Source organism: Manduca sexta, unplaced genomic scaffold (genome assembly GCF_014839805.1).
Source record: "Manduca sexta isolate Smith_Timp_Sample1 unplaced genomic scaffold, JHU_Msex_v1.0 HiC_scaffold_2161, whole genome shotgun sequence".
Classification (NCBI taxonomy): domain Eukaryota; kingdom Metazoa; phylum Arthropoda; class Insecta; order Lepidoptera; family Sphingidae; genus Manduca; species Manduca sexta.
In genome coordinates this window covers 1841-26989 of record NW_023593098.1, presented here as the reverse complement: position 1 = coordinate 26989, position 25149 = coordinate 1841, and the positions used below count along the sequence as shown (strand labels likewise).

At 34.3% G+C, this 25149-nt stretch overlaps 1 protein-coding gene and 1 pseudogene across 1 annotated transcript; one reads left to right on the top strand and one right to left on the bottom strand.

Moving 5' to 3' along the window:
- Window positions 1–1096: 1096 nt before the first annotated feature.
- Window positions 1097–24458, top strand: LOC119191966 (annotated as a pseudogene).
- On the bottom strand, window positions 12440–14253 carry LOC119191967 (trypsin, alkaline C-like). The gene is made up of 4 exons (XM_037445818.1): window positions 14193–14253; window positions 13782–13950; window positions 13076–13331; window positions 12440–12769 (listed from the first exon to the last, which is right to left on the bottom strand). The coding sequence occupies exons 1-4, from the start codon at window positions 14239–14241 to the stop codon at window positions 12473–12475; spliced, it is 771 nt and encodes a 256-aa protein (XP_037301715.1). The 5' UTR covers window positions 14242–14253; the 3' UTR covers window positions 12440–12472.
- Window positions 24459–25149: the final 691 nt, after the last annotated feature.

Here is a 25149-nt window from a genome sequence, read left to right as displayed (position 1 = left end):
ACGATAATTTATTAGTTATGAATTTAAAAATCACCTGATGATGTTTGCGAAATGGCAGATGCGTTGATATGTGAGAAGATTTATGACTAAAATTTTGCATAAGTGACACTATACCACTCATTCACGAATTTATATAACCGACAATACTATAAAAATAAAGCCCAAATAATATATTATAAGTATCAGTTGAACGAAAAATAACCATTACGTAACAAACATTCCTCGGCAAAATTCACTTTCGTCAAATTCAAATTCCGAATGCGGAATAGCCACTTTCATACGCATAGCTCATCAGTGGAACATAAATTTTCAACTTTGAATAGAAAACTTTGTCCATTAAACGGTACACACGATATAGAATAGAAAATTCAATCGGTATACACAACCTGAAGTTTGTACTTCAAATGAATATAAATGAGGCGCCAGTGTGGATTCTCAGGGCAATGCCAAGGAACGGTTTTGAGAAAACGATATTCCGATAGAATACGTGGACGAAATACTAATGTCCTACAAATTCCTATGTTGTCATTATTCAATTTGTCACATGAGAATCGAATGTATGGAGCAGTTTTATTAAGTTAATGGGCGACTGAGCACGTCCTTACTGCATCAGTTTTTATGTACGTCTCGTACTGGACGCAAGATCTTCAATTGAATTGTAGTTTCTTCATAGATAATTATTATTATAATATTCTATTTATATTATTATTGCAGTTTTATTAATTATTTTTTATTAAAAGATATCATCAAAGCAGACATCCAATAGCTAAAATTTACCATCGAACAACAAATCAACAAAATCATTTCTGCCTATTCGGACTCAGAAGAAACTAGAAGCTAAGACATCTCTATTTAATACTGAACATTATACCTAGAATAACAATCGGTAAAACCGATGATAGTATGAATGATCATGACAACATGCAAATCCTCTTCACAAATGCTTATAAACAATACCATGTTATTTATGGTGAAGGTTTTTCAAGTTTTAAAGTAATTCCTTAGCTTGGCTCCGTTCCAAGCTATGCAAACATGATCGCATCAAAAAATATTGTTCGCTTGCGCAGAATTACAATCATGTTATACGTTTCTAACGATGTTTTTTTTTTATCTTTGCAGAATTGGACTATGCGGGTTTGACAATCCACACAGAGACCAGAAGACAGACGAATTAAAAAGACACATAGGACAGGTAATAAAATTTATATTATATTCAACTTTAATTTGCATTAACTGATAAATGCATAGAATCGAACTGATTGATAGTGAAATAGCTCCCTCAAGACGTGCCATTCGATCATACAGTTAAATTATTAATGTAAAAATATATTCGATATATCGACAGTCTCAAAAAAAATTACAGAACTCACGGGAGAAAAAGCAATTTTATCGATAAGTCAATTAACAAAATATGTATACTACTGGCATTGTATAGTCGAAATATATTTAACGCCACTCCATCATTCTCACGTCAGTTAAGTATGACGCATCGGCTTTTAGACTGACAACAAATACAAAAAAGATGATGAGTTCACAACAAAGATCGAGTCCAATCAAATCTCCATAGAAATATTTAATTGACTTGACCGATTTTTTCTAATTGTTAGACATTATGAACATAATATATAAAATCTATGTAATTTAGTTCGATGGTATTGGAAACTTTATTGCTTTATGATGCTGGAGATAAAATTGCTATTGTAGGCGAAAAAATAGTGACGTATAACTTATATTCTAAGTTTTTCACTGACAGAAAGATTTATGATGCTCACTGATAAATTATACCAGGTCTAACTAGAAGCACCTTCTAAAATGCACCTTTTTATCTAAGTTTCATCACCATTTAAATAACTTAAGGTTTTATAACGATAATAATAAAAGGTATAAAAGTAAAATACTAAATCAATATCGATACAAATTGTATAATTTTGAAAATATGTACGACGAAGACATTCTAGGAGATAAAACAGCTAATTGAATTTAAATAACATGTACAAGATAATGAAACGTAAACAAGAGACAATGATATAGATCACAACATAAAGGCGGAAATTTTGATGTTCGACATAACAGTGCAGCGTTGATTAATTGCTCCCCACGGTAAACAATACTCTTATAGGAAATATGCAATAAAAACACATGAGATCACTAAATTGAAACAATAAGAATTATTGTCCATGTGAGAAATACGCTAACGATGAAGTAAAAAAAATGGGAGTAAAAAATATGACGGGCCATCAACGAAATTTTAAATACAATAGTTGTTCTCGAGGCAATTATACTAGGAAGCGATGAGGCATAACATTTGGTAGATCTTGTTTAAAACCAACACACAACAATAATAGAGGCAGGCTAACAAGGTCCCGACAATAGCATGGAAATTTTGATATTCAAATGAGATGCGTCGACTTGCTGTCTAAACCGAGGTCAAAGCGTACATTGCGATTTTAATATGTTTTTATCAATATAATAAGGTACAGACAAGCTCATGGAAACTGTACATGTGTAGCAATGAAAGTGGTAATAAATGTTATTGTTAGCAATGAAGGAACAACATTATCCTTTCTTTGGAATATGTCGTCGACGGTATAAAGTCGATGTAACAAAGAAACTAAGACAAATCGTTCAATTTCAAAACGTAATCACAGACATGTCTATTGCAATGTACACATATTTAGCTAAATATTAAATCTCATAAACCAATATTTTTACCAAAATAATATGTTATTTATATTCCACAAGATTTATTACAATTAATCTATAGTTTTGACTCAACATAATCGATTAATGCAACAAAAAACACCATATCGATTCCACCAACGCAATAATGACAACTACAAACGTATTAACGTGAAAAAATCAATATGTAGTCTTAATGCCCGTATCCAATATAATCGAGGTCACTACATAATCTTCAATCTTATTCCATTTTTAAATTACATTTAAGGAGGAGCGTCGATTGGTCACACTGTTTCTTGTTTCATTACAAAATATGGGACCATGTACATCACTGGACATTATCTACGGGCTACTAAGCTGAGCGGTATTCGACATTGGCGTTGCGACAATTAAAACATGTTTCGTTAAAGTGCACATGTACATTGTTGCTAAACTTCCCGCTACCGGCTTTGGTAATGCGGTTGTATAATTGTGCGAAAGTGGAGCCGATGGAGCTGTTGGGTGTGAAATAGAAACTGAAGATAGCAAAAAAATCATGTAAATTAAGAAATTATCATATGAGGTAATAGTTTTATGAACAGCCCTCACTTTTATAAACATTAGCGACTTTTATTTGATGATCAAAACACAATTGATGATAAAGAATATAATACAGCACCACAGATCCGAAAAAATCTTAAAACATATGAATTCTAAATCTTGTGTAAAGTTGCCAAACAAAGACGCGAATAAATGCACGTCAAAGCAGACGAGGAAGCGTCAAGCCAGTAAAAAATGCAAGATTTTATCAGTTCTTAGGGTACGTTCATTCGTGTGTTATTTTGCTTTCAGTTTTCTAAATGAGAAGGTCATTGCGAACTGGCTAAGGTCATTATTTTTGTCGTTGTATTTCCTATGATATGTATGATTATATGATATGTTATATTTAAATAAAAACATATTAAGTCCTTCTGTTCTATGAAAAAGTAATGGATAGGTTAAGTGTAATAAATTATCATTTTGGATTTATTTAATTGGATTCGCAAGATACGTGAAACAGTAAAGCAAATTGCGATCAAGATAAAAAACAATTTATTAAAATTTTGTACTCTATCCACACATAAAATATAATACAATTAATTACTTATCACGCGAATAAATTTCCCGTAAAAATCGAATTACATTACAATCTATTTCTAAGATATACATCTAGGCCAAATGGAAAGTGATCATTGTGTTCTAAACACAACTCACCTAATAATTTAACATTACCATAATATTCTAATGCACCCACAAATCAATTAACTTTTAAAGCAATCAGGATATATTTTAAAGCAATGAATGATGCAGGGGTTTTCATTTATATTCCTTATAGATTGTTCCGCGAAATTTTTAAATATCCGTATCAAAGAAGGCTTTGTTTAAACATGCTCTAACTAACGAATTAAGATCGCTGATGTCATAGGTCGCACGATTATTGGTACTATTATATCTTTGCAGTGTAATAAATCATAATGATCAATTTAAAATAAAAAAAACATTAACCTTGTGATGCCAGAAAAGGACATCATGTGATGTCATAGTACTAACGGTCCCAAAGACAATGGCTTTTTGTGCTAAAGGTGATTGTCCGTAAAGTTTACTGTCACAGAATCCGAAATAAGAAAGCGAATTGGAGCTTTGAACGGATTTGCGTGAACTAGATTGCATTACCTAATGCGTAGCAGGACATTCAACAGAACAAAGGTTTACGGCATGAATTCGTTTGTGCGCGGCTGTTAAGTCATCTGGGTAAATATTATCGCCGGTAAAATTTTCAGTTTTAAATTAAAATGGACCTTGTAAGTGTAAAAATTCTCAATAGGTTCCTTCGACACCTCGATAAAGATGAGGTCACTTATAATTCATTTACAACTTTCCAAATTTTCAATACAAACTCAAAACTTCTTCATACTCCTTTATTAAGAACAAACAAAAAACAAAGACCAATCATAGGCTGAGATACAACCAGGGCACCCACTTTTCGCCAACTACGTTTCATCCCATAATTTATTAAGGCGGGTATTTTGCTACATGCAGCGGAAAAAACCTAATATCAGTTTGCCCAACCTGGGATTCGAATGCGGAACCTCAGAGGCGTGATATACAGTGCACGCAATATAACTACGACTACTACTACCATAAAAATATATTAAAAACAAAGAGATTAAAGTTGATATTTATTTGCAGGGTGTCAAAATAAAAATGGATGACGCCGGTAACATACTCATCAGACGCTACTCCAAGAGTAGCGTGTTCGTGAAGTACCGCGGCCACCAGCAACGAAGAAACGGCCATCGGGCAGGACATACTCAAACTACCCGGCTACTCGCTGGAGCAGGAGAAAATATTCAAGGTAATTTTAACTTTATTGTTTAGCGTAATTGGTAGACATTTTAAAGAAACCTTAGATGAGAATTTCGAAGGTATATGAAATCTTTTAAATTCTAGGCCACCACTCGTGGGCCTAAAGCCTAAATAATGATTTAGGGCTGCTATAATCATATTCTTGTTAGACGAGAAAAAAAAATACAGTAATATTTGCACTTTTCGGCAACCACATACATTGACAAACAAATTGTATCCTGCCTGGCGTAGGTAAATAAAAAAGTCAAATCTAAAACCTAACTATAGTGCTTACTATTTAGATAGGTTTATAGATCTCATGTATTTGAAATAATACAAACTTTCTGTTTCGTTTCAAATCTACTGTGTCGACTACTCAAACCGTCCTTACACGTGGAGGTGAATCCGTCATGTTTGTGATTTGCGAACATTCTACAACAAGCACATCAATAAACTTGTTTTTGCTAAAATTAATGCCCGACATTTAATTGCTGTTTTCATTAAAGTAGGTCAAGCTATTTTTATAAATTACTTGAATAATTTATTCCCAAGAGACTCATCTACTTAATTATATGTTCATCCTTCCTCTTGAATTAATGTTTTTAAAACTGTATCAAACTTGTTCACATTACGTTAAAATATTTAGGCAATATTGAAGGTGAACCCGTTTGCTTCGTGCATACCGAATTACTCACGTTAATAATTTCCGTCAAGATGGGCGCACGTGAAATGAGATGTTGTAACATTTGTCTATTAATTTCATGGTTGGCCATAATGACCTAACTTGCTATGGTGTGCAATTAACCAACCTTATTCGGAATACCAATCTACAGTAATCTTACTAAATCGTTTATTTTGATATTTTCGTGTTGCTGTAATATTATAACTGTTTTATCTTACTTCATTTTAGTTTTCTTTAGCTTTAACTTTAGTAAACAAATTTCCATTGAATCATTAGCAATGAATTAGTTACCACACCAGTTCAACTAAAAATCCATTTTTAGTTTCTCGAGTCATTGCATCATGTACTTTTACAATTTTCTCATGTTCATGATTGTTAAAGACAATAATCATTGTAAAGACATTAAGTTAGTGCATCGCGTTGGTCATTTGGAGTGCATCACGACTGCACGGTTTGTGTTTGGGCACGATTCATATTGACCGTGACATTGCTGCGTAATTCCTCATGACGAAACTCGAATCTCGTATAGTAGCGACAGTCGACATTAGATTCACATGCTGTCTTTCTTTATCTTTATTTGATTTGTTGCACTCTTTTTGTCGGGATTTTTATAAAATTGGAATATATTTAAGTTTGAAATGTATGATTTAATGTTTAGTATACCATATTAATTGGTAGGTTCACCTATTTTAGTTTACTAATAGTTCCTAATTTTTAAACAAAGTTATTTCCTGCCCTTCAAAACCATACTTCTGGAAACTTTTACCAGAAGATTGCACTCCAGAATTACTTAGTTATGGGAAACTTCAGCTTTCGTCAATTAATCATTCAGGAGTTGCAGCAACATCAAGCGAACTAATTCTATAAGCACCCTAACAAACAATAGACGCTATTCACTTCCTAGTGAATGAACTGAAGATTCATTAATTCATACACCATTACCGGCTATGTTTTACGTAAGTTTCAAACAATGCGAAAAGATAGCGCCATTGAACGGCGAGAGAATGGTCATTGCCTCACTTGTTTGTTTCGAGGGATTTAGTTTCTTTGGAGTAATGAAAGTAAAGCAGAAAGTGAAAAGTCATTGTTCGTCAGTTCCTGCCTGTTACAGGATTTATTTACCAAGGCTGATAACGCATATCCGTTCCGCATAATCCGTGTTAATCGCAATACCATTTTCCTCATTTTATTCTCAATATGTGACGGAGGCATCGCTGCAGCGAATACAAATTGCATATTAATAAGAGAACAATCATTATTGCCCATGGATTTTTCCTTTGTTAGATATTTAAAAGTTGTGTAAGTCTTGATTAGTTCAACAGTTTCTTCACACGGAGCAATAGTTTCAGTCAATTAGTTCACCGAGTCCTTAATTAACATTGTAATTTATAAAACTCGATTGGATCAATTATGAGTTTATGAAACCGAAATTGCGCCGCGCTGCACAATAATCTCATGACAGCGCAGCCAAGTTTTCATATAAATAGGATTTTCTCTGAACAATACCGTCTAATGTCGAAACGGCATGATCTCTGAGATTTTTCTGCGCGATTCGTCTCCGTTCCCACAACAGATTCCCTTGTGACCAAATATAAAACAATGCTGTCGCTTCAACAGCAATTTTCGAATCTTCATTTGAAGTATTTAATGACTTTACGGCATAAAGGAAACCGCTGAAATACCTTTTTGTTTGTACTAATTGTATGAATCATTAGAGTAATTTATATCATTTGTTCAGGTGTAGCTTTAGTTCATTTTTAAATTATCTTAACATTTGTATATATTTTTGAGAACGCGCATTAATGGAAATATAGTGTAAGTAATATTTAAGGTATAGGCTCTTAAGTGTAAGAAATGTCATGTGCGTCGATTGAATGGCAGATCCCTATTCAGAGAGGGCCTTAGGGGCGAACCGGGCCACATCCCGGGGCCTTGCCCTTACAGGGTCTTCGCGCGGTAGCTCGGAGGACCCTTTTTACGATCTTACCGACGAAATTGTTAAAACCAAAAACCTTTTTTTGCTCCATCCGGAGCCTTGCGTTTTTTTTTACTTTCATCTAGGGCCTTGCGTCTGTTAAGGCCGCCACTGCCCATAGACAAAGCGGGATACATAAATATTTGCCAAGCCATAAACTACTTAGTCTGGCCATAAATACTGTTACACTTAATTATAAAAAAATATTACATTTGAATTTCGAATCTGTCATTTTTATACGATTGTTCATTGTGTTTTCTCATTTTGGCGCCAATACATTGTAAAATATTTTGCGATATTAAAATGGTGTGGGGTGATAAAGAGAACCGAATCGCTGTGATAGCATTACACAAAGTAGGTATGGAGCCAAATGCAATTTTTAAAACTCTCCATACACTTGGTATTAGTAAAATGTTTGTGTACCGGGCTATTAATAGGTACAATGAGACCTCCTCTGTTTGTGACAGAAAAGATCTGGCCGTCCACGTAGTGTTCGTACGAAAAAGGTGGTCAAAGCAGTAAGGGAAAGAATTCGAAGAAATCCTGTCCGAAAGCAAAAGATTTTATCTCGGGAAATGAAGATAGCACCTAGAACCATGTCGCGTATTTTAAAAGATGACTTAGGACTTGCAGCCTATAAGAGACGCACTGGCCATTTCTTAACTGATAATTTAAAGAAGAATAGGGTGGTAAAATCGAAACAACTACTGAAGCGGTACGCAAAGGGAGGTCACAGAAAAATTTTGTTTACGGATGAGAAAATTTTTACAATTGAGCAACATTTTAACAAACAAAATGACCGTATTTATGCTCAAAGCTCTAAGGAAGCTTCCCAATTAGTCGACAGAGTGCAACGTGGACATTATCCGACTTCAGTGATGGTTTGGTGGGGTGTTAGCTATGAAGGAGTGACTGAGCCATATTTTTGTGAAAAGGTATCAAAACATCGGCACAAGTGTATCAAGATACCATTCTTGAGAAGGTAGTTAAGCCCCTTAACATCACCATGTTCAATAACCAAGTATGGTCCTTCCAGCAAGACTCGGCGCCGGGTCATAAAGCTCGGTCCACGCAGTCTTGGTTGGAATCGAACGTTTCGGACTTCATCAGAGCTGAAGACTGGCCGTCGTCTAGTCCCGATCTTAATCCGCTGGATTATGATTTGTGGTCAGTTTTAGAGAGTACAGCTTGCTCTAAACGCCATGATAATTTGGAGTCCCTAAAACAATCTATACGATTGGCAGTGAAGAATTTTCCCATGGAAAGAGTGCGTGCTTCTATTGATAACTGGCCTCATCGTTTAAAGGACTGTATTGCAGCCAATGGAGACCACTTCGAATAAGCTTTTATATTTTTAATTGTTTTATATTTATGTATTAAACTGACACACTGTAAAAGTAATAAATGTTATTTGCAGTTAACAATTTTCTTTTTTCTTTATTACAATATTTATGGCAAGACTAGGTATAATACGAATTTATGTCGTATTAAACCAAACAGAAGTTGCCCATCATACACAACATTAAACAGCTTGACCCGTGCCTCATGTCGTAATCTGACAATGAAGCAACATTCCTATAATAATTAAAATACTTCGCTTCTGTTGATTTCAATCACTGCTATTTTGATTAAGATATTTTCATGACATTGATACGGATTGCTACAATGAGTTTGCAACATCTTACCACTGTAGACTAAGTGGCATCGATCAAAACTGCACTTCTTAGATAAGCGGTACAAACAAACGAGTCACATGTCCAGAGCCAGTGATTTCAGAATAGGTCAGCCAGCGGCTGTTGATAACATCTCCTGTCCATTGTGGCCGCGCAGTTGGACATCTTGATGGGAGCAGCGATGTCTGGAAAGTGCATCGCTTGTGCAACAACTTCATAAGACTCATTCGATTTCATCGGAACTGACTGGACAGTTTTAGTTTTGTTTGTAGGGTTCCTTGTGTGTTTTGTTGATATTTATCGTGGTAAAGATTATCATTCATTACACTACGCAATTATTACAACACTTCTCTGATATGCTTATATACAGTTACTATAATTGATAGGTATAAATCCTTTAACTAATATTAATATTATTAATGACAAAGCAAAATTAACTAAAACTACGATCACATTGTTTTATCAACAAAAGTATCCCAAAACTGCTTTCTTTTGATAAATACAAAATGAAATCAGTGTAGATAATGCTTGATTATTGGTTCCCGAAGCGGCGTGCGTGTGCGCCTATCACGAAGTCGCGTTCCGTGCCCAAAGTCTGTTTAATCGCATAATTCTCTCTCCACTACCGACCACGTCTTGTTATGTAATATTAATTCGATAACATCTTCAGTCCACGCTGCATTGATTCGTCTGTAAAGCTATTTGTTTAGATCATCGCATCTATTGTTAATTACGATAAAAAATCTCGGTTCATTTTTTTCATTACTACTTCTATGTAACTCATCTGTATCTTACGTCGAATCTTGATTACTATTATCAGCTGTTAAAACATGTTTTCTCATTCAATCATAGCTGCCAAATTGTCGGGTAATTCCATTAAGTTATCGTGATCCATGTATTTGAATAAGACCTTTTAGTTTTTGTATGGCTAATCAGCTCATCAACTGGATAACAATAACTTATACTTCTAATATGTGTTGGTTTTATATTTAATTTTAAGATAAGGTTTATGTTGCAAACATCAACATTTGCAGTCACTAACGTATGTACTATGTCTTAATTTAAACTGGTACCGATTTACAAATCATCTCCCGTGACATTATCTTCAACTTTATTCCTTCATTAACAATGTTTTTGTCAACAGCTATTCGACATGAAGAAGTTCCAATCAAACGTGAACCGTGAGTTACGGCGCGCGTACCCCGACCGCCGGCGATTGGAGACCCAGTGCCTCAGCGCGATCGCCTTCGTCAAGTCCGAGAGCGAGCTCCTCGACTGTCCTATCTGGGTTCTAGTCATCAACGTCGTCGCTATGGACATGCTCAAATCTAAACTGCCTCCAAGTGAGTTATTATTTTATTTTGGATTCTTGTACGGGTTCTTACCTGAATAGGACTCTCATACACATTGTATATATTATTCCGGGATGACAGATATTTGGTCTTCTCTGGCTATTTATTTGTGTTTCTAAAAATACAGCAATTATCTGCCTTACATCAAATTGCTCTAGGAGACGTAAAGCCAATGCGTTCCTTAATTTGAAGATCGACGACAAGACCTAACAATTACTATTGCCAGGAACGGCTTACATCTCTTTAAATCGATCAAGATTATTGGATTCTATTGAAATATCTGAATAATTGAAATCACGCTTGTCTCCGTTGGAAACAAGGGTATGTGATCACATTACTATCATTTTAATCTAAGATGCACTCGAATATGTGTATGTAGTTTCTTAAAATAAAAGTTCTTAAAATATTCCTAAAACTAAGAAAGCAGGTAATAGAAAATCAGCGTGAATTTTATATCTTGTATATGAGGTTATATCTCGTGATTATACACGAAAAATGTTTGCTACCACTGCAAATTCTTCATTTATTATTACAAATTTTAAACTTGCTACATCATTTTATTGGTTCTTTATAGAACAGCTTACAAAGCAAAGTAAACGTTTATAGAAAGCGACAGTTCGATATTGTACGATCAAGGTCGGCTGACGCTCAACCGGACGTAGTCAGACCCTTAGCGCTGTCAGTAATGACAGCTCGTAACCACTCGATCTTATTCATTGTTGTTGTCAGATTTCTTAGTTATGTGAAATGTGTTGATAAAATGCACATGTTTTGACTTGATTTGACGAAATTCACTTTGTTTTCATTTAAGGGTTAGTCTTAATTGATTTGATAGCTTTTCTCGAAGTAGCTGTAATTACAAAAAAGATGAATTTGGTCATCTGATTGGAAAATAATCAGCAGTACCTTTGTAGTTGCAATGATACTAACTGCTAATGGACTCTTTGATATATTTAATCCTGAGTAGTGCAGTTTAATGCATCAAAATCACTACCAAATGTTACGTTTTACCAAATCGTAAAACGTAACATTTGGTCTTTTTCTTTGGTCTTTGGTCGGTCTTCAGAATTATGCCAGCATGTATTCTCCTAATTTATTGTAAGCTTAGTTGATAATTAAAATAAAAATTCGCTTTAAGGAACAGCTGACATTACCAGTTTTAAAAATATAGATTTGCCAACCATGCATAACGAAATAAATGGATATACGACGTCTATTTTACTGACAGACGGGGTCATCGAGGATTGTTAATATTTCAAAAGTTTTGCAACCATTTTAACATTAATGAAACACGTAATGGCTTGTAAAAGGCCGAAGACGTTAAAAATTATAGACGCTTACGTACAATACGCTTGTAGATTTTAACCCGATATGTTTCGTCGACGATTCGTAAATTTTATTGGACAAAAACGATACTTCCGTATTAAAAACAATGATTGATATCATCTTCTCAAGTTCAATGCGAACCAGGTACGGGCCACGATTCCTTAGACATCAAAGAATATAGTTTTTTCAATTCTGTTTTGCTACTTTGAGCAACTAAAACATGGTCAAGGTGGGCACATCTTTGTGTATGTCCGATTGATGCTGTAGTTTTAAATAAATTTTACATTAACATGATTTTAAATGCTGTCAAGTTCAAGTTCTAAACATATTTGTTATCCCATATAGTTTAACTCACACTTTATTTCGATTTAAAATTTAAATAAAATAAACAAATCAAAGACTTTATTATTGGGACATAAAATTAAGCATTCACTTGAATCCAATTGCTAAAACGTGTGACGCGAGCGTTAACGCCAGGGAACTCGGCGAGAGCGCATCTTCTTCCCCAAGAACATACTCCGACGACCACGCGGTTGTGGTAGAGAGGGCCACCGGAGTCACCCTGGCACTGATCGCGGCCGCCGACGTCGAGCCAGCCGGAGCACAACATGTTGTCGGTGACGGTACGGCCAATACTGGCGTAGCGAGACCTACACGTGGCCTGGTTCACAGTCCAGATCTGAACATGCCTCAATTGTGCCGATGACGAACCACCATACTGAAATTGGAATAACATAATTAAAATGCCTGATAAATATAAAATGGTCAAATTCAACAAAAAAAATAAAAAATATGATGAATTTGCTTGTAGTTTATTTAAATCAGTCGCAATTTTCATTTGGATTGTCATTGCCTAAACAAGTATAACCTTTAAGAGTATAATTTATGCAAACTGATTTCTACGAATTTATGCACATAAACATGTTAATTAATAGCATTTCAAATTTACTTTCCTTATGTTGAATACCAGGAATTAGATAGAATTATTTTATGGAGGTACAATAATTAGGAAAAAGTCACTCACAGAAGTAGCGCCCCAACCAGCTGCCCAAACTATTTGGTTGTCAGCAAGCGCATAGTTAGGGCCTGCGATGGAACCAGGCCGAGCACCAGCGTTATAAACAATTGGGGAAGAAGTCCGCATAATACCAATGTCATTGTCTAAAGTTCTTCTATTGTAATTAGGGTGTATGATGAAGGAATTGAAATTGTAAACTATGCCACCGCTGTTGGATCGAGTGGAGCCAATGCGCGCACGCCAACGTGAAACTCGGTCGCCTCTGAAACAATATGAGTCGACGTCAGGAACTAGATTTCCAGTCAAAGCATACGTGGGATGAAAAATCATTGCGGATTTAATAAATAAACAGTAATTGTTATTGCGAAATTATATCAAATGTACTGAACGAAGAACGATGGTGTTAGGATTAACACGTGGAAGATAATGAGTCTCTTAATCGGTACAAAATTTAAAAGAAAGAAAGAAATAAGAACGATTTATTAGTCATATTCGCACCATCAACAAACATAATGTACATAGATAATAGATAATAATAAAAAATGTCTGATCGCGGCGGTGACTACTCAGCATAATGTGGTGATGTGGTGCAAACCATAACACTGATTTATATTTATTTCTGAAATATCTAGTATAATATAATATCTACTCTGAAGTTTCTCAAAGATTTTCTTAATAATATAATTTATTCTCGAATTGGATTTTTACTTACGCTGGACAGTGAGCTGCAGTCAGAATGGATCTGTTGTTGAGAATAGTGCCGCCGCATGCTTGGCTATACAGGATACCAAACTGGGAGAATAAAAGAGCGACAATCTCTGGATACTGCTCGATGGTAGTTATTGAACCGCCGACTATTCTTTGCGGGTTTCTCGGCGCAGCTAAAACAAGCAATGCATTTAAATTATAAAATCTAGTTCTCACGATAGTAAAAAGATGGTTCAAAGCTCTTCTGGATCCGAACGTCTGCATGAAACAAAATGAAGACTTCATATTCTAGGCAACTTACAATTGTGATTGTTGAAATAGCAAAGCACCTTATAGAAAATTAAATATGTTACAATTTTGGAAAAACGAAGATTGAATGACTTGAAATTATTTATATTAAATTACAGTTAATTACCTGCAACAGCCGCTAAGCTTGCAGCCAATAGGACTAAGACGTTACGCATTTTGCCAAGTAATGAACTAATTAAACAATTGAATGATATACTAATTTATAATCATAACACTTATCTTATAAATACGAAAGATTATACACACTAGGGTGACCATAAATGTACGTCTTTGAAGATTTCATAATATGGGAAGGCTTGATGTTTTCATCGGTATTACAAAGTCCGATGTTTAGATAATTAATTTACAGAAGTAATGACTTATGGGTTATTTATTTTTAGTGAGTATTTTATTTTAATTTTCGATAGATGGCGACAATGCCCTCAAAATTTAAAAAAAAATGCTTACATTAGCAATAGCCAATATGATTAAGATAATATTATTATTAAATGTATTTACGTAAATATAATCGCATTAAGTCATAAATATTACTCAAATACGATAAGATTAATTAATACAGTTTTGTCTTTATCTTATGTTAAAAAAGTGGGGTGTAATAGTTACAAATCTGTCTACGCTTCAGAGGTTAAATGTGTGCGCTTACGCATTTTACATCAGCCATGATTCAAATTTATACTCAATTATATTTAATAGTATTGCAATGGAAATTGTTTATAATAACGCATCGGATATAACGGCTAACTGACGAGGTGCTAGTCAATAGATGATTAATAAAATAAATTATTATGACTATCTAATTTAGCGTCCAGATTGGGTGCCTTCAACGTTGTTATTACCTATTTCCACTGTATTTTGGAATATAACTTTCAACGTTGCTTTCAAAAAATAATCGTTGAATACTAATTCCATAATAGTAAGTAAATGCGTAAGTTAAACACTTGTAAGCTTTCATAGCCCAACGGAGATTCGTCTATGAAACGAGTAACAACTAGTTCGATACCGGCACGGAGATATAATTCCTATTGTCCATGATATAGGACTACAAATGGCGTGTGCAAATTGACTGTTTATTTACTTATTTATTTTTATTACCTAAATATATGTGAATGCAAGTTTAGATCATAATAAAGCCCCCAATCACAAAGCTCATACATGTTAAAACTAACAACTTATTTGTTTAACGAAGTAGGAAATTGCTTATTAATGTATTAGCATTGACGACTGAATTCCGATACGGTATTTGATTAACCTGTATTTAAAACTTCAAGAACAATCTACATTAGTCGGTGACCGCAAACAGATAGCGATCTAAGACGGTTGTACTGATGTTCGTAAGCCTATTCTTTTCTACAATAATAATACAAGAAGAAGAATTTATGTATCAAGGAAAATCGGCTGGAGAGGCGAAATTTCTATATAAGTTCCTTTACTATCTTGCTAAAATTTCATGTAATAAATTTAGGCTAACATTTTGAAGGATTTTACTGAGTGAAATCTATAATATTATAAAGGTGAAGAGTTTATTTGTCTGAACATGCTAATCTCAGTAACAACTAAACCGATTTTACAATTTTACTAATAAGAAGCTACGTTACTCCGGAGTGCTATAGGTTTGTTTTTATTCCGGGAATATAGTTATCCCGAAAAATCTTGGCGCTGGCGGAGCCGCAAGCAAAAGTATCATGCATAAAGTTTCCATCAAACGAAGTCGCTGACAAAGTACCATTTATAATATATGGAATACATAATTTGGTTCCGCATGTTTCCATTAGTTATTCTCGTTTCTCGTTCTCATTATAAAAAAAAATAAGTTCGCCTTTAGAAGTATATTATTAACCCGCCCACAATTAGACTTTCTTACTAATAGTTCGTTTAAATTGTGTTTTAAATCAAGGATAATTAATGTACATTGTTGCTTGCACACCCTATTATGTATTCATTTGACGCCCTTATTAAAGGATTAAATTTATTGTTCGTAATTTTAGTTCGCTCGGCAAGACTACTTCCCATAAATTCGATCTTATTTTCCCTTGCGTTAATAAATTGGTAAAATGTTGGAATTAAATAAATGTGAAACAGTGGAATCCATTAGTCAGACTTATCAACGAACAAAATAATAACTCCAAGCTTGTGTCAATCTAATTCAAAATGTCCTTAGATTCGTATCATTGAACTTGACATGAGTAACAAAACGTTTCACGAAGACACAATAGGCAAACGACGAGCAAAATAGCAGAAAAATTACAACCGAGTAACAACAATTGCAATCGAGTAAGAGCAACGCACAATACTTGTCATAGCGAACAAATCGCCTAACACTGACCCCAGAGACAAAGATGCATTCCTCACTGAAGAACTCACTCCGCTCTTTATCTCGAACCAGAAAAATATACCATTACAATGTTATAATACAATATTTATCATACAGCAACGTGGGAGTTAATACGACAGGGCTTTTAGCTTTAATATCGATGATGTCCACTCCTTCATCGATAGCGTCATTATGTGGAATATCCGTGAGAACAATGACATTAAGTTTGTTATTTTTAACTCTTTCTATATCATCAGTTACAAGGACTCAAACATCAGTCACGCGTCATCAACATCGAGTAATTATCTTTGAATGCTCAACGCACATGCGAACGCAGGAATCGGTAGGTAGTCTGAGATGCATTATATTTACCTTGTCTTAGACCTCCGAGAACTGCAGCCTCCTCGTGGAACAATGAGTCGACCTCTACACTTGTCATTAACAAAACAAAAATAAAAATTTTAATTTTTATAATACTCAGAATATTCTCACGCGAAACCGTGAACGCACTGTTCAATCAACGTTATAACCTTGAATTTATTAAGTTTTATTAAGTAAATAGGGCTAAAAATATATAATATAGAGAGAGAAAACATTTAAAAAAAGAATGAGTACTCACCGTAAGTACTTATTCAAAATGACCTTAAGACGGGGATCATCATGCCATTTTTTCCCGTACTAATTGTTGTCAGTGCATACAGAAGTTGTTTCGATCATATATTGCACGGTGATCGACCAGTAATGATCGTTAAAATTCCAAAGAATTTACCGGAAATATACTGCGCGACTGACGAAACGAGCAAACATCTGAACAGCCCAACCAGCAACTGGAATAAATTTATTTTCGACCCTGACAACAAATATTTCTATGAGACGGAACATTGGCGTTATCACCTTTATGAATAAATGCATTACGTCTATTTGTAGGCGAGAACATACATAATAAATATAATTTTGTAGAAAATTACAAATCAGATTTAGTTCCCATACCAAGCAACCGCATCAACTATGCGCGAGATCACTTCGCAGTAGCCTGCTTATTGTTGCACAACAATGCAATCTCCATTCGATCTTATGACGTATTGCACTTCATTTCACTCAAATAGTGCTGCAAATTTCTAACAAACAACATCCATTTCGCCAACTTAGCAACTGTTCTACAGGCAATATTGGTTTTGTGCAAATCACGCCGGATCTATGGGAAAGAAACCACATTACAAGATTCCCATGATTTTCCGCGGCGGATAAGATGCACTCCTAGATTTTCTGCAATGGTTTAGCGGTCTAGCCACTGTTTATCGGTCGAGGAACTCAAATAAATCTAATAGGTAACGTATCTAATGTTTTTCAGTATGGAAGTCGTGACACGTTAGCGTGGGGACCGGTGCAGATATTACAACTATTAATTTCGTGTCATCGACCCGCTCCATTTAATGTTTGTTTTTGTATAAAGCTATTATTGCTCCTGAAACCATTTTAATCAATTAATTTATTTACCTCTAAATGAATGCGACGTCCTTGTTACGTACATTGTTTGCCAATGTATTTAACGATAAGATCTAACTCAGTTCTGATGTTACTTCAAGTCTAATATTTGTTTGTGCAAAACTCTAAGCGGTTCATCGTACATTTTACACACGATTCTCATTACACCAATTTTCGATTTCATAATCAAGGCCGAACGATAGGTCGTGACCGATGTGCCATAACTAGATCATCGATTTCAAAGCACTATTTACCTATATCCCATTACGGTTTTAAAACTGGCGCAATTGAAACGTAAAGACTTAGTAGGGGGCAGATCGTGACCAGTGTTATGCAAAACAGCGCGAGACAACGGCTATAGGAAGCATTTTGTGATCGAAATACTAAATTGAATCGAATGTTGTGCAAAATACCTAAATTAGGACAAAAGAAATAGATTAAAAAAATCTTTGCTATTATATTCTGACGTCTTTTATTTGACCTAATTTAATGCATCACTGGCATATTATGTACCTACTTAAGCCTTTGGTTTCTTATGAAGTATGTAATGCATCAAATAAAATAAAAATAAGAATACATTTATTACATTCTTGAATTAGAGGAAAATTATTACTGTTACGATTTAATGCAAAAATGAAGCACGTATGTAGATTATATAGTTTTTGAAGTATGTAATGGACCAAATAAAATAGAAGTAACAATACATTTACTACATTCTTAAAGTTGAGGAAAATTATTACTGTTACGGTTTTATGCAAAAATAACGAAGAATCTATGAAGATTATATAGTGTTAATTATTGAGAGTAGTTCAAGCCAGGGAGCCTACTGGCTAATTCTTTTCAAGATTATATTCTGACGCATTCAGCTTATTTTAACTGTTTTAACGTATACCCAACTCAAAACAGCATATTTGTCTCCTTAAAAAAATTTAAGAGATTTTTTTTTCATAATCTAGTTTTTATTAGTGTCATGTACCAAGAATATATAAAATGTTTTTGTAGATAAAAGTTTTCTTAGCATTTCAAACCAACCGATGTTAGCATTCAGGTCACCGTGTTCACTAATCTGGATTCTAATCCCGTACTTGTGGCGTCTACGGTATTTCCACACACGGGTATTACTTTTAGCGCTTGTTGTTACTAAAGATTTTTATCATCATGATTTTCAAATAAGGGTTTTAAATCTTTTTTATTAGTTTCGAATGTTGGACGATAATCGGCGAGGCTTGTGCCATTCCTTTGTTACGATTGTTTATAGGTACTTGGTATCACATAAAACCCGTTGTTCTCTGTACATTTATGATACTTACCTAAGCTATTATTTGTCACGATGATGCACCTAGAATGAATGTTGTAAAGAAGAAAACATTATCATAACTTTTCGCTTTACCAACATATATTGCATAATTGAAATGTTTATTTTCAAATACTCCGTCTTTGTTAGCAGAAAGCACGGCTCGATTAAGATGTCAGCAAACACGTTGGCTTCGCAACGACAATAAAAAATTTAAAATATCGGCTCTTAAATTTAACATTAATAAAAACCCGAAATATTTCCTGCTTCGCTGCCGTTATCATACATCATTTAAACCCTTTCGAATTGTTTGAAATATATCAACTGTGCGCACTCGCACATTATCGTAATTACCACATTTGTAATCGACGAAAACACTGTAATCAAACAAATAAAAATGTTCCGCTTATACAAACGTATAATAACATTGCCGATATGGATTTAGCATTTTTATGTCGTATTTTTTTTTTTGACTCTTGAAATATTTAGGATAGAAGTTTTATTGATCTTTGTAACTTAATAAAATTTTATGTATTTTAATCAAGATATGACGAGATTATAAATGTAATTACATTTCCATCGAGTCATATTATTATCTTGTTGGTGTCAATTCTTGGTAATTTAAAGAGCGACAATATTGGAAACGAACAATAATATAATTTAATCTAATCTTATATTTTGCAAGATTTACATAGAATAATATCAAATTATCTACATAATAATTAATTAAAGTGATAAACTTTTGACGAAGCAAGTACTAGGTGAAAGATCTAATTAAAATCAATGTATTATAAACAAATATATTCCGGTACAGTTCGAACAAATATACTAGCAAGTGACGTCATCGGAAGTATTTTTTACGTTGAACATAGACGCGGAAATGTTAATTTGTCCCGTAGTGTATACACAATTCCGTGTTTCTTAAATACAATCTACTTCCACGTTATCTGTCACAAAGCCTGATGTTATGAAATTAAACAAATTAGAAACTTATGTTCAAGCGCTAAATATCATTTTCGTTTACTTTTGCGGTTTTAGTTCTGGATATTTTTGTTGGTATTTCTAATATAATGACGAGGTTTGACGTAAGGCCGACGGTTTGTCGTAAAAGTTAAACCATATCCTAAAAACATGCCTAAGAAATTGTATATCTTTGACCTCGTATTAGTATGATAAATCAAATGCTTTGTTCGTCTTAGACAACTGTTTTTCCCAATGCTACCAGATAAAATTCTGAATTAACAAAGATTACTATGTAGGTGTAATAAGCTCAATCGCTTATCATAGCCGTAGGTAGTGTGTAGTCGTGAAGTGGAATGATTGCCATCCCAGCCAACATCACGACCCTTTGCGCAACCGTCGCTAAATGTTACGGTCTGTATGTTCGGAGTATTTATTTTGTATCGCCAATAGCTCTGTCGGTATGAACCTTTGGAGTCATGGTAATGTCAATTCTAGGAATTGTGTACAGTATTTTCAACAGCATAGAGACGAAACTAGATGTAAATAATGCAAATGCAATTGTAGAAATAAGTTGCTAAAATCCGTTCCAGAAGTGCATAGTGATTTTTTAACTAATTCGCATTTGACTGATTATTTTAATCGCCAACATAATATAGCATCTCAATGGTAGTGAAAATATTATTAATGCAAAATCCTCTATTGGTCATAGTGCTTTTTAAATATTATTTTGTGTAGATTTTTGATTAAAACTGAACAAACTTTCATTTGTCCACAGTTCAAAGACCGATGGACATCAAGAACAGACCACGCATTCCAATTCCTGACGAGGATCCCTACAGTATTGCGAGCTCCAACGCGAACGGGTCGGGATCCAGCGGCAGCTCTGGGGGGTACGGGCTTGGTAATGGACACGGTAATGGCCATGGAGTGGTGGCCGCCACTAGAGAGCAACTAATGATGCAGATGGGTCAAAGGAGAGGCGAGAAACCCCCCAATCTACCGCCGAGGGAGAATGGATACGGACCTGCTGATATTCCCAAGGTATGTAGCATTTCTGAAATAAAATAAGTTAGTAGTAGTAAGTGATTTTAATTGTTTTAAAAATCTAACCAAAATGCGCCAGTCATTGAAACATAGCGTTTTATAATTGTTAAATAATGAATTTTGAAAATATAAATACCTTTGTACTGAAAAGATTTAAGACTTTTTAAGAATATGTAGGTGATAAAAATTATCCAAAAAAAGCAGGTAATAAATCCTTTCGGCCCGTCTATCACAGCGCCATAACATTACCTTTAAATTATCGTAAAAAATAGTTTCACCACAACGAAAGTTGACGTGCTAATACAATTTGCAATTTCCACTTTGGAAATTACGCTGGCCATAGTAACCACATTATATAATGTATTACAATAAAATAAAACAAGCAACTCGGTCGTATTGAATCATAGAAGGAATTGTGATGAACTTGTACAACTGAACACACTCACATCTGATGGGGATCAAGACTTCATTTTCTATGAGCACGTATGTTAATGTTTTAGGTATACGTTCATTGCTGGATCTTAAGGGTTATTTTTCTATGTAGGTAGTACTCATTTTATCACCATTTCTTTGGTTGTGCTTATAGATTATAGTATGACTTATGTATTTACTCAGAAGTTGTGAAGCAGACCCTTAGTGTTTTAGTTTTTAATTCTGGTATTTCAAAAGAATCTAACGTTATTAATGAGTAGCATTAAGAATTTGTTTACGTTATTATGGCACTCACTGGCATACTAAATAATAAAAATGAAGAAAAGGTAATTAATTCATCAATTAACACAAGTATTCGTAATCATAAAACAACAATAACATTAATCACTCGATCGAATTTAAAGTATTTATTGCATGCAAATCTGATAAAATTAGTCAGGTATAAAATTTATAGCAGTCGATACGACATTAATCACCGAAATGCTCAAACGAAATTGAAGATAAAGATGTGAACTAAATCAAGAAGCATGACTCATGTGTCAGTGAAAAGCGAGTCATTATAGCCGCCCCACCCCAAATAAAGGTCCAAATGCATTAGCGATAAGGGTCAACTTATGCGAACCGGAAAGCTAAAGTGGGTTTTTATAGCAACTTTGATTGGTGAACCTGTGGCTTTTTATTATTAGAATTATTTATTGAAATAAATCTGGATTTTTGGTGTATTTAAATCCATGTGTTTTGATTAAATATGCCAAGAGGAATGAGAGGAGAATGAGCTACTAAACGCATATAGACCTTTACATCCGTATAGAATAAATAATAGATGGAAACGGCCTCCAAGTTCCGACATAATGAGTTAATCAGCTTTTGCATATAAATTATAGAAATTTATAATACCGCGTGACATTCTTTTACCTTATTTAGTCCTAATGGGCATAATATTTATTCACTATAATTTATTTTTGCTTTCTCTCACTTCAAAATAGGATGTTTACGTAAATATTAGTAAAGGTGAGGAATTTGGGTGCGGCACAGCGAGCCTTTTCAAAATTTTGTTTACGCGAGTATTATGCTTTCTAAAACATATAAATTGTGTAGCAGTGCTAATTCAAGTTTTATAATTCATATTTTATGTGAGATATATGTTTTATTTATTGATTTCATACGTATCAGACATTGAATATTTTGAAACTATTCATACTGGAACAAATTTTAATTTTGCATAATAAAATTGGCTGATCATTGCCGATAGACGGACGCAAAAGTTCAATTTGTTTGCACGCGATAAAACCTACTTGTCAGACCTTGAAGGCCGAAGCAACCGAGAAGTACAAAGGACCACCTATCTAAGATAGGAAGCCATATCTCCGATCTGATCTTGAAAATCGAAGATAAAATTGTAAACTCGCTCTCGATTCACCTAAACTCGTGAGAGCGTGTGACACTATACAAATGAACAATGTCTTTTGTGTGCCTTTTAGCCTTCAGTTTAAGTCTTACGACCTGGCAAACTGAATAAAATATCTAGTTTTGTCCACGTCTCTCGCATACTTATTGTCAACGGCGGCGTAATGCTGTCACATGAAAACGTATTGAACGCAATCTATTGATCAGATTACGTATTGAGACTTTATTTACGCGTGTTCCTTCAAACAATGCGAAATGTAGTAGACCAGTGGAATGTAGTTGGTTTGTGTGTTGAGTACAAATATTTGCATCAAAAGGAATTGTAGGTTGCGGCTTTACTTGTGTTTGTAACATGTTTTTGTATGACCTACCTGACAATGAATTTTAGTTTGGTATTTCAATGATGAGGTAAGCAGGTTTCTCGTCTAATAGTGAACGTCAATGCAGATAACAACAATACTAACAATTGGATTTTATGTTTTCTATTATTCAGTAATTTATTAGTAAGGGTAACAGTGTTCGTCAAGCTTAAAAACAATTGTGCTTGTATGCTGATATTTAAGAGTTAAAATATTATACTCCATAAAGATTCCCGCTTATAAGAGACCCACCACCTTGTCAATATTGATATTGAAAGAAATTGGTTCAATAAAAACCATAAAATTTCCATGTAAGGTAAAATCTATAAACACACCTCTAAAATAATATTGCGATACTTAAACTTGTTATTAACCCACTTAAATCTGGAAATAATTCCGCTCTTCGTGTGGCTTTCATAATTTCTTTAACTTGATAAGGACCCTTTTCTATGTAGTTTATATCGGTATTTGTTGTTTTCTGATGCCGTCTTTGAGCCTCCACAAGGTAAAGATTGTAATACACCCACGCTTTTATATTACTGCATAAGTTCTTTTTAGTCCGGGGGAATTGCATGTTTTACATGTTTCTACACCCTAATCTTGTCTATGGATGCATTACGTACTGTCGGTTTGGGTGTTCCAAGGGGACTTACATCTGTCTTATCTTTTTGTATTACTTAATTTATATTGTTTATGGTTGATCTCACTGCTTGTATTTCTTTGAATTTGTTATTATTACTGCCAGTAGATAGAGTATAATGAGGTAGGTTAATGATTGTTAATTTATACTAAATGATATCCGAAGTATTATCTTAATATCACATCTTTCCGTTTTTGATGCATGACTTTCGAAGTAATTAATTGGTTTATGATTCAAATATTGCATATCGTTAATTCACATCTTCAAAATCTAATATACCAAATTCTATAATTATTTTTTTTTTTTTGCTTTCAGCCTGATTACGACGATATTGAAACAAACGGCCGCGTGCCGGCGCAGTTCCCGCGTGGCAAATCCGACAAAGGCAAAGAGAAGAAATACGGTAAGTGAACAGTTCTTTACACAGAGCTAATTACGTCGAGTGCGTCCGATCATACATTATCGACTTCCATTAATGACCGCGACTTAACAATGCATAACAAAAAGGAGGTTACGAAGCCGCTTTGTGCTAAATATAACGTTCTCGGAGTTTGATTATTACATTGAGGTTTCTTTCCTTAATATACGTGACGATCGGCTTCAATATTTACATAATAAGATGCGTTATAAGTTACTTTATTATATTTAAAAGATAATTTTCCTGTCTGAGGAATATATTTTTATAAACAGTTAATACTTTATGAGATAATGTGAAATATATCTAATAATTTGGTAAACTATACCTCGATATAGAGAGCAACCAGATTTGTAGCTAACGAACTAAATGTAAATACTGAAAAGGTAAAAAACACATTCACTTTCTTAACGAATTAATGAAGTCCAATGGGGACCTTTTTAATCGTCCCACTCGGCTTGACTCTGGAAAAAGTGCATTAATTACTGGATGCAAATAAATTCACCTCATCAGGATTGGTACCATGTGTTCTGTCTTGCTCAATAGGCCATAATAGTATTTAAAAGGCCGCGCGGCACCAGGCGCCTGCCCCAAGAATAGGTCCTCGGAATACTTTCCATGTTTGGATAAAGCGAAGCTCATAACTTCTCGGTAATGGACAAATAACACCTGAAATGCATCTGCACGTGTATTGCTTTTGTTGTTCATTGGTC

What these genes read in the sequence shown, in the direction of transcription:
- LOC119191967 (XM_037445818.1), bottom strand. Translation starts at nt 14,241, where the DNA reads ATGCGTAACGTCTTAGTCCTATTGGCTGCAAGCTTAGCGGCTGTTGCA. An exon ending in AAGCTTAGCGGCTGTTGCAG is followed by an intron (nt 13,951 to 14,192) that starts GTAATTAACTGT and finishes TGCTTGTTTTAG; the next exon opens with CTGCGCCGAGAAACCCGCAA. An exon ending in CTGGTTGGGGCGCTACTTCT is followed by an intron (nt 12,770 to 13,075) that starts GTGAGTGACTTT and finishes TTCCAATTTCAG; the next exon opens with TATGGTGGTTCGTCATCGGC.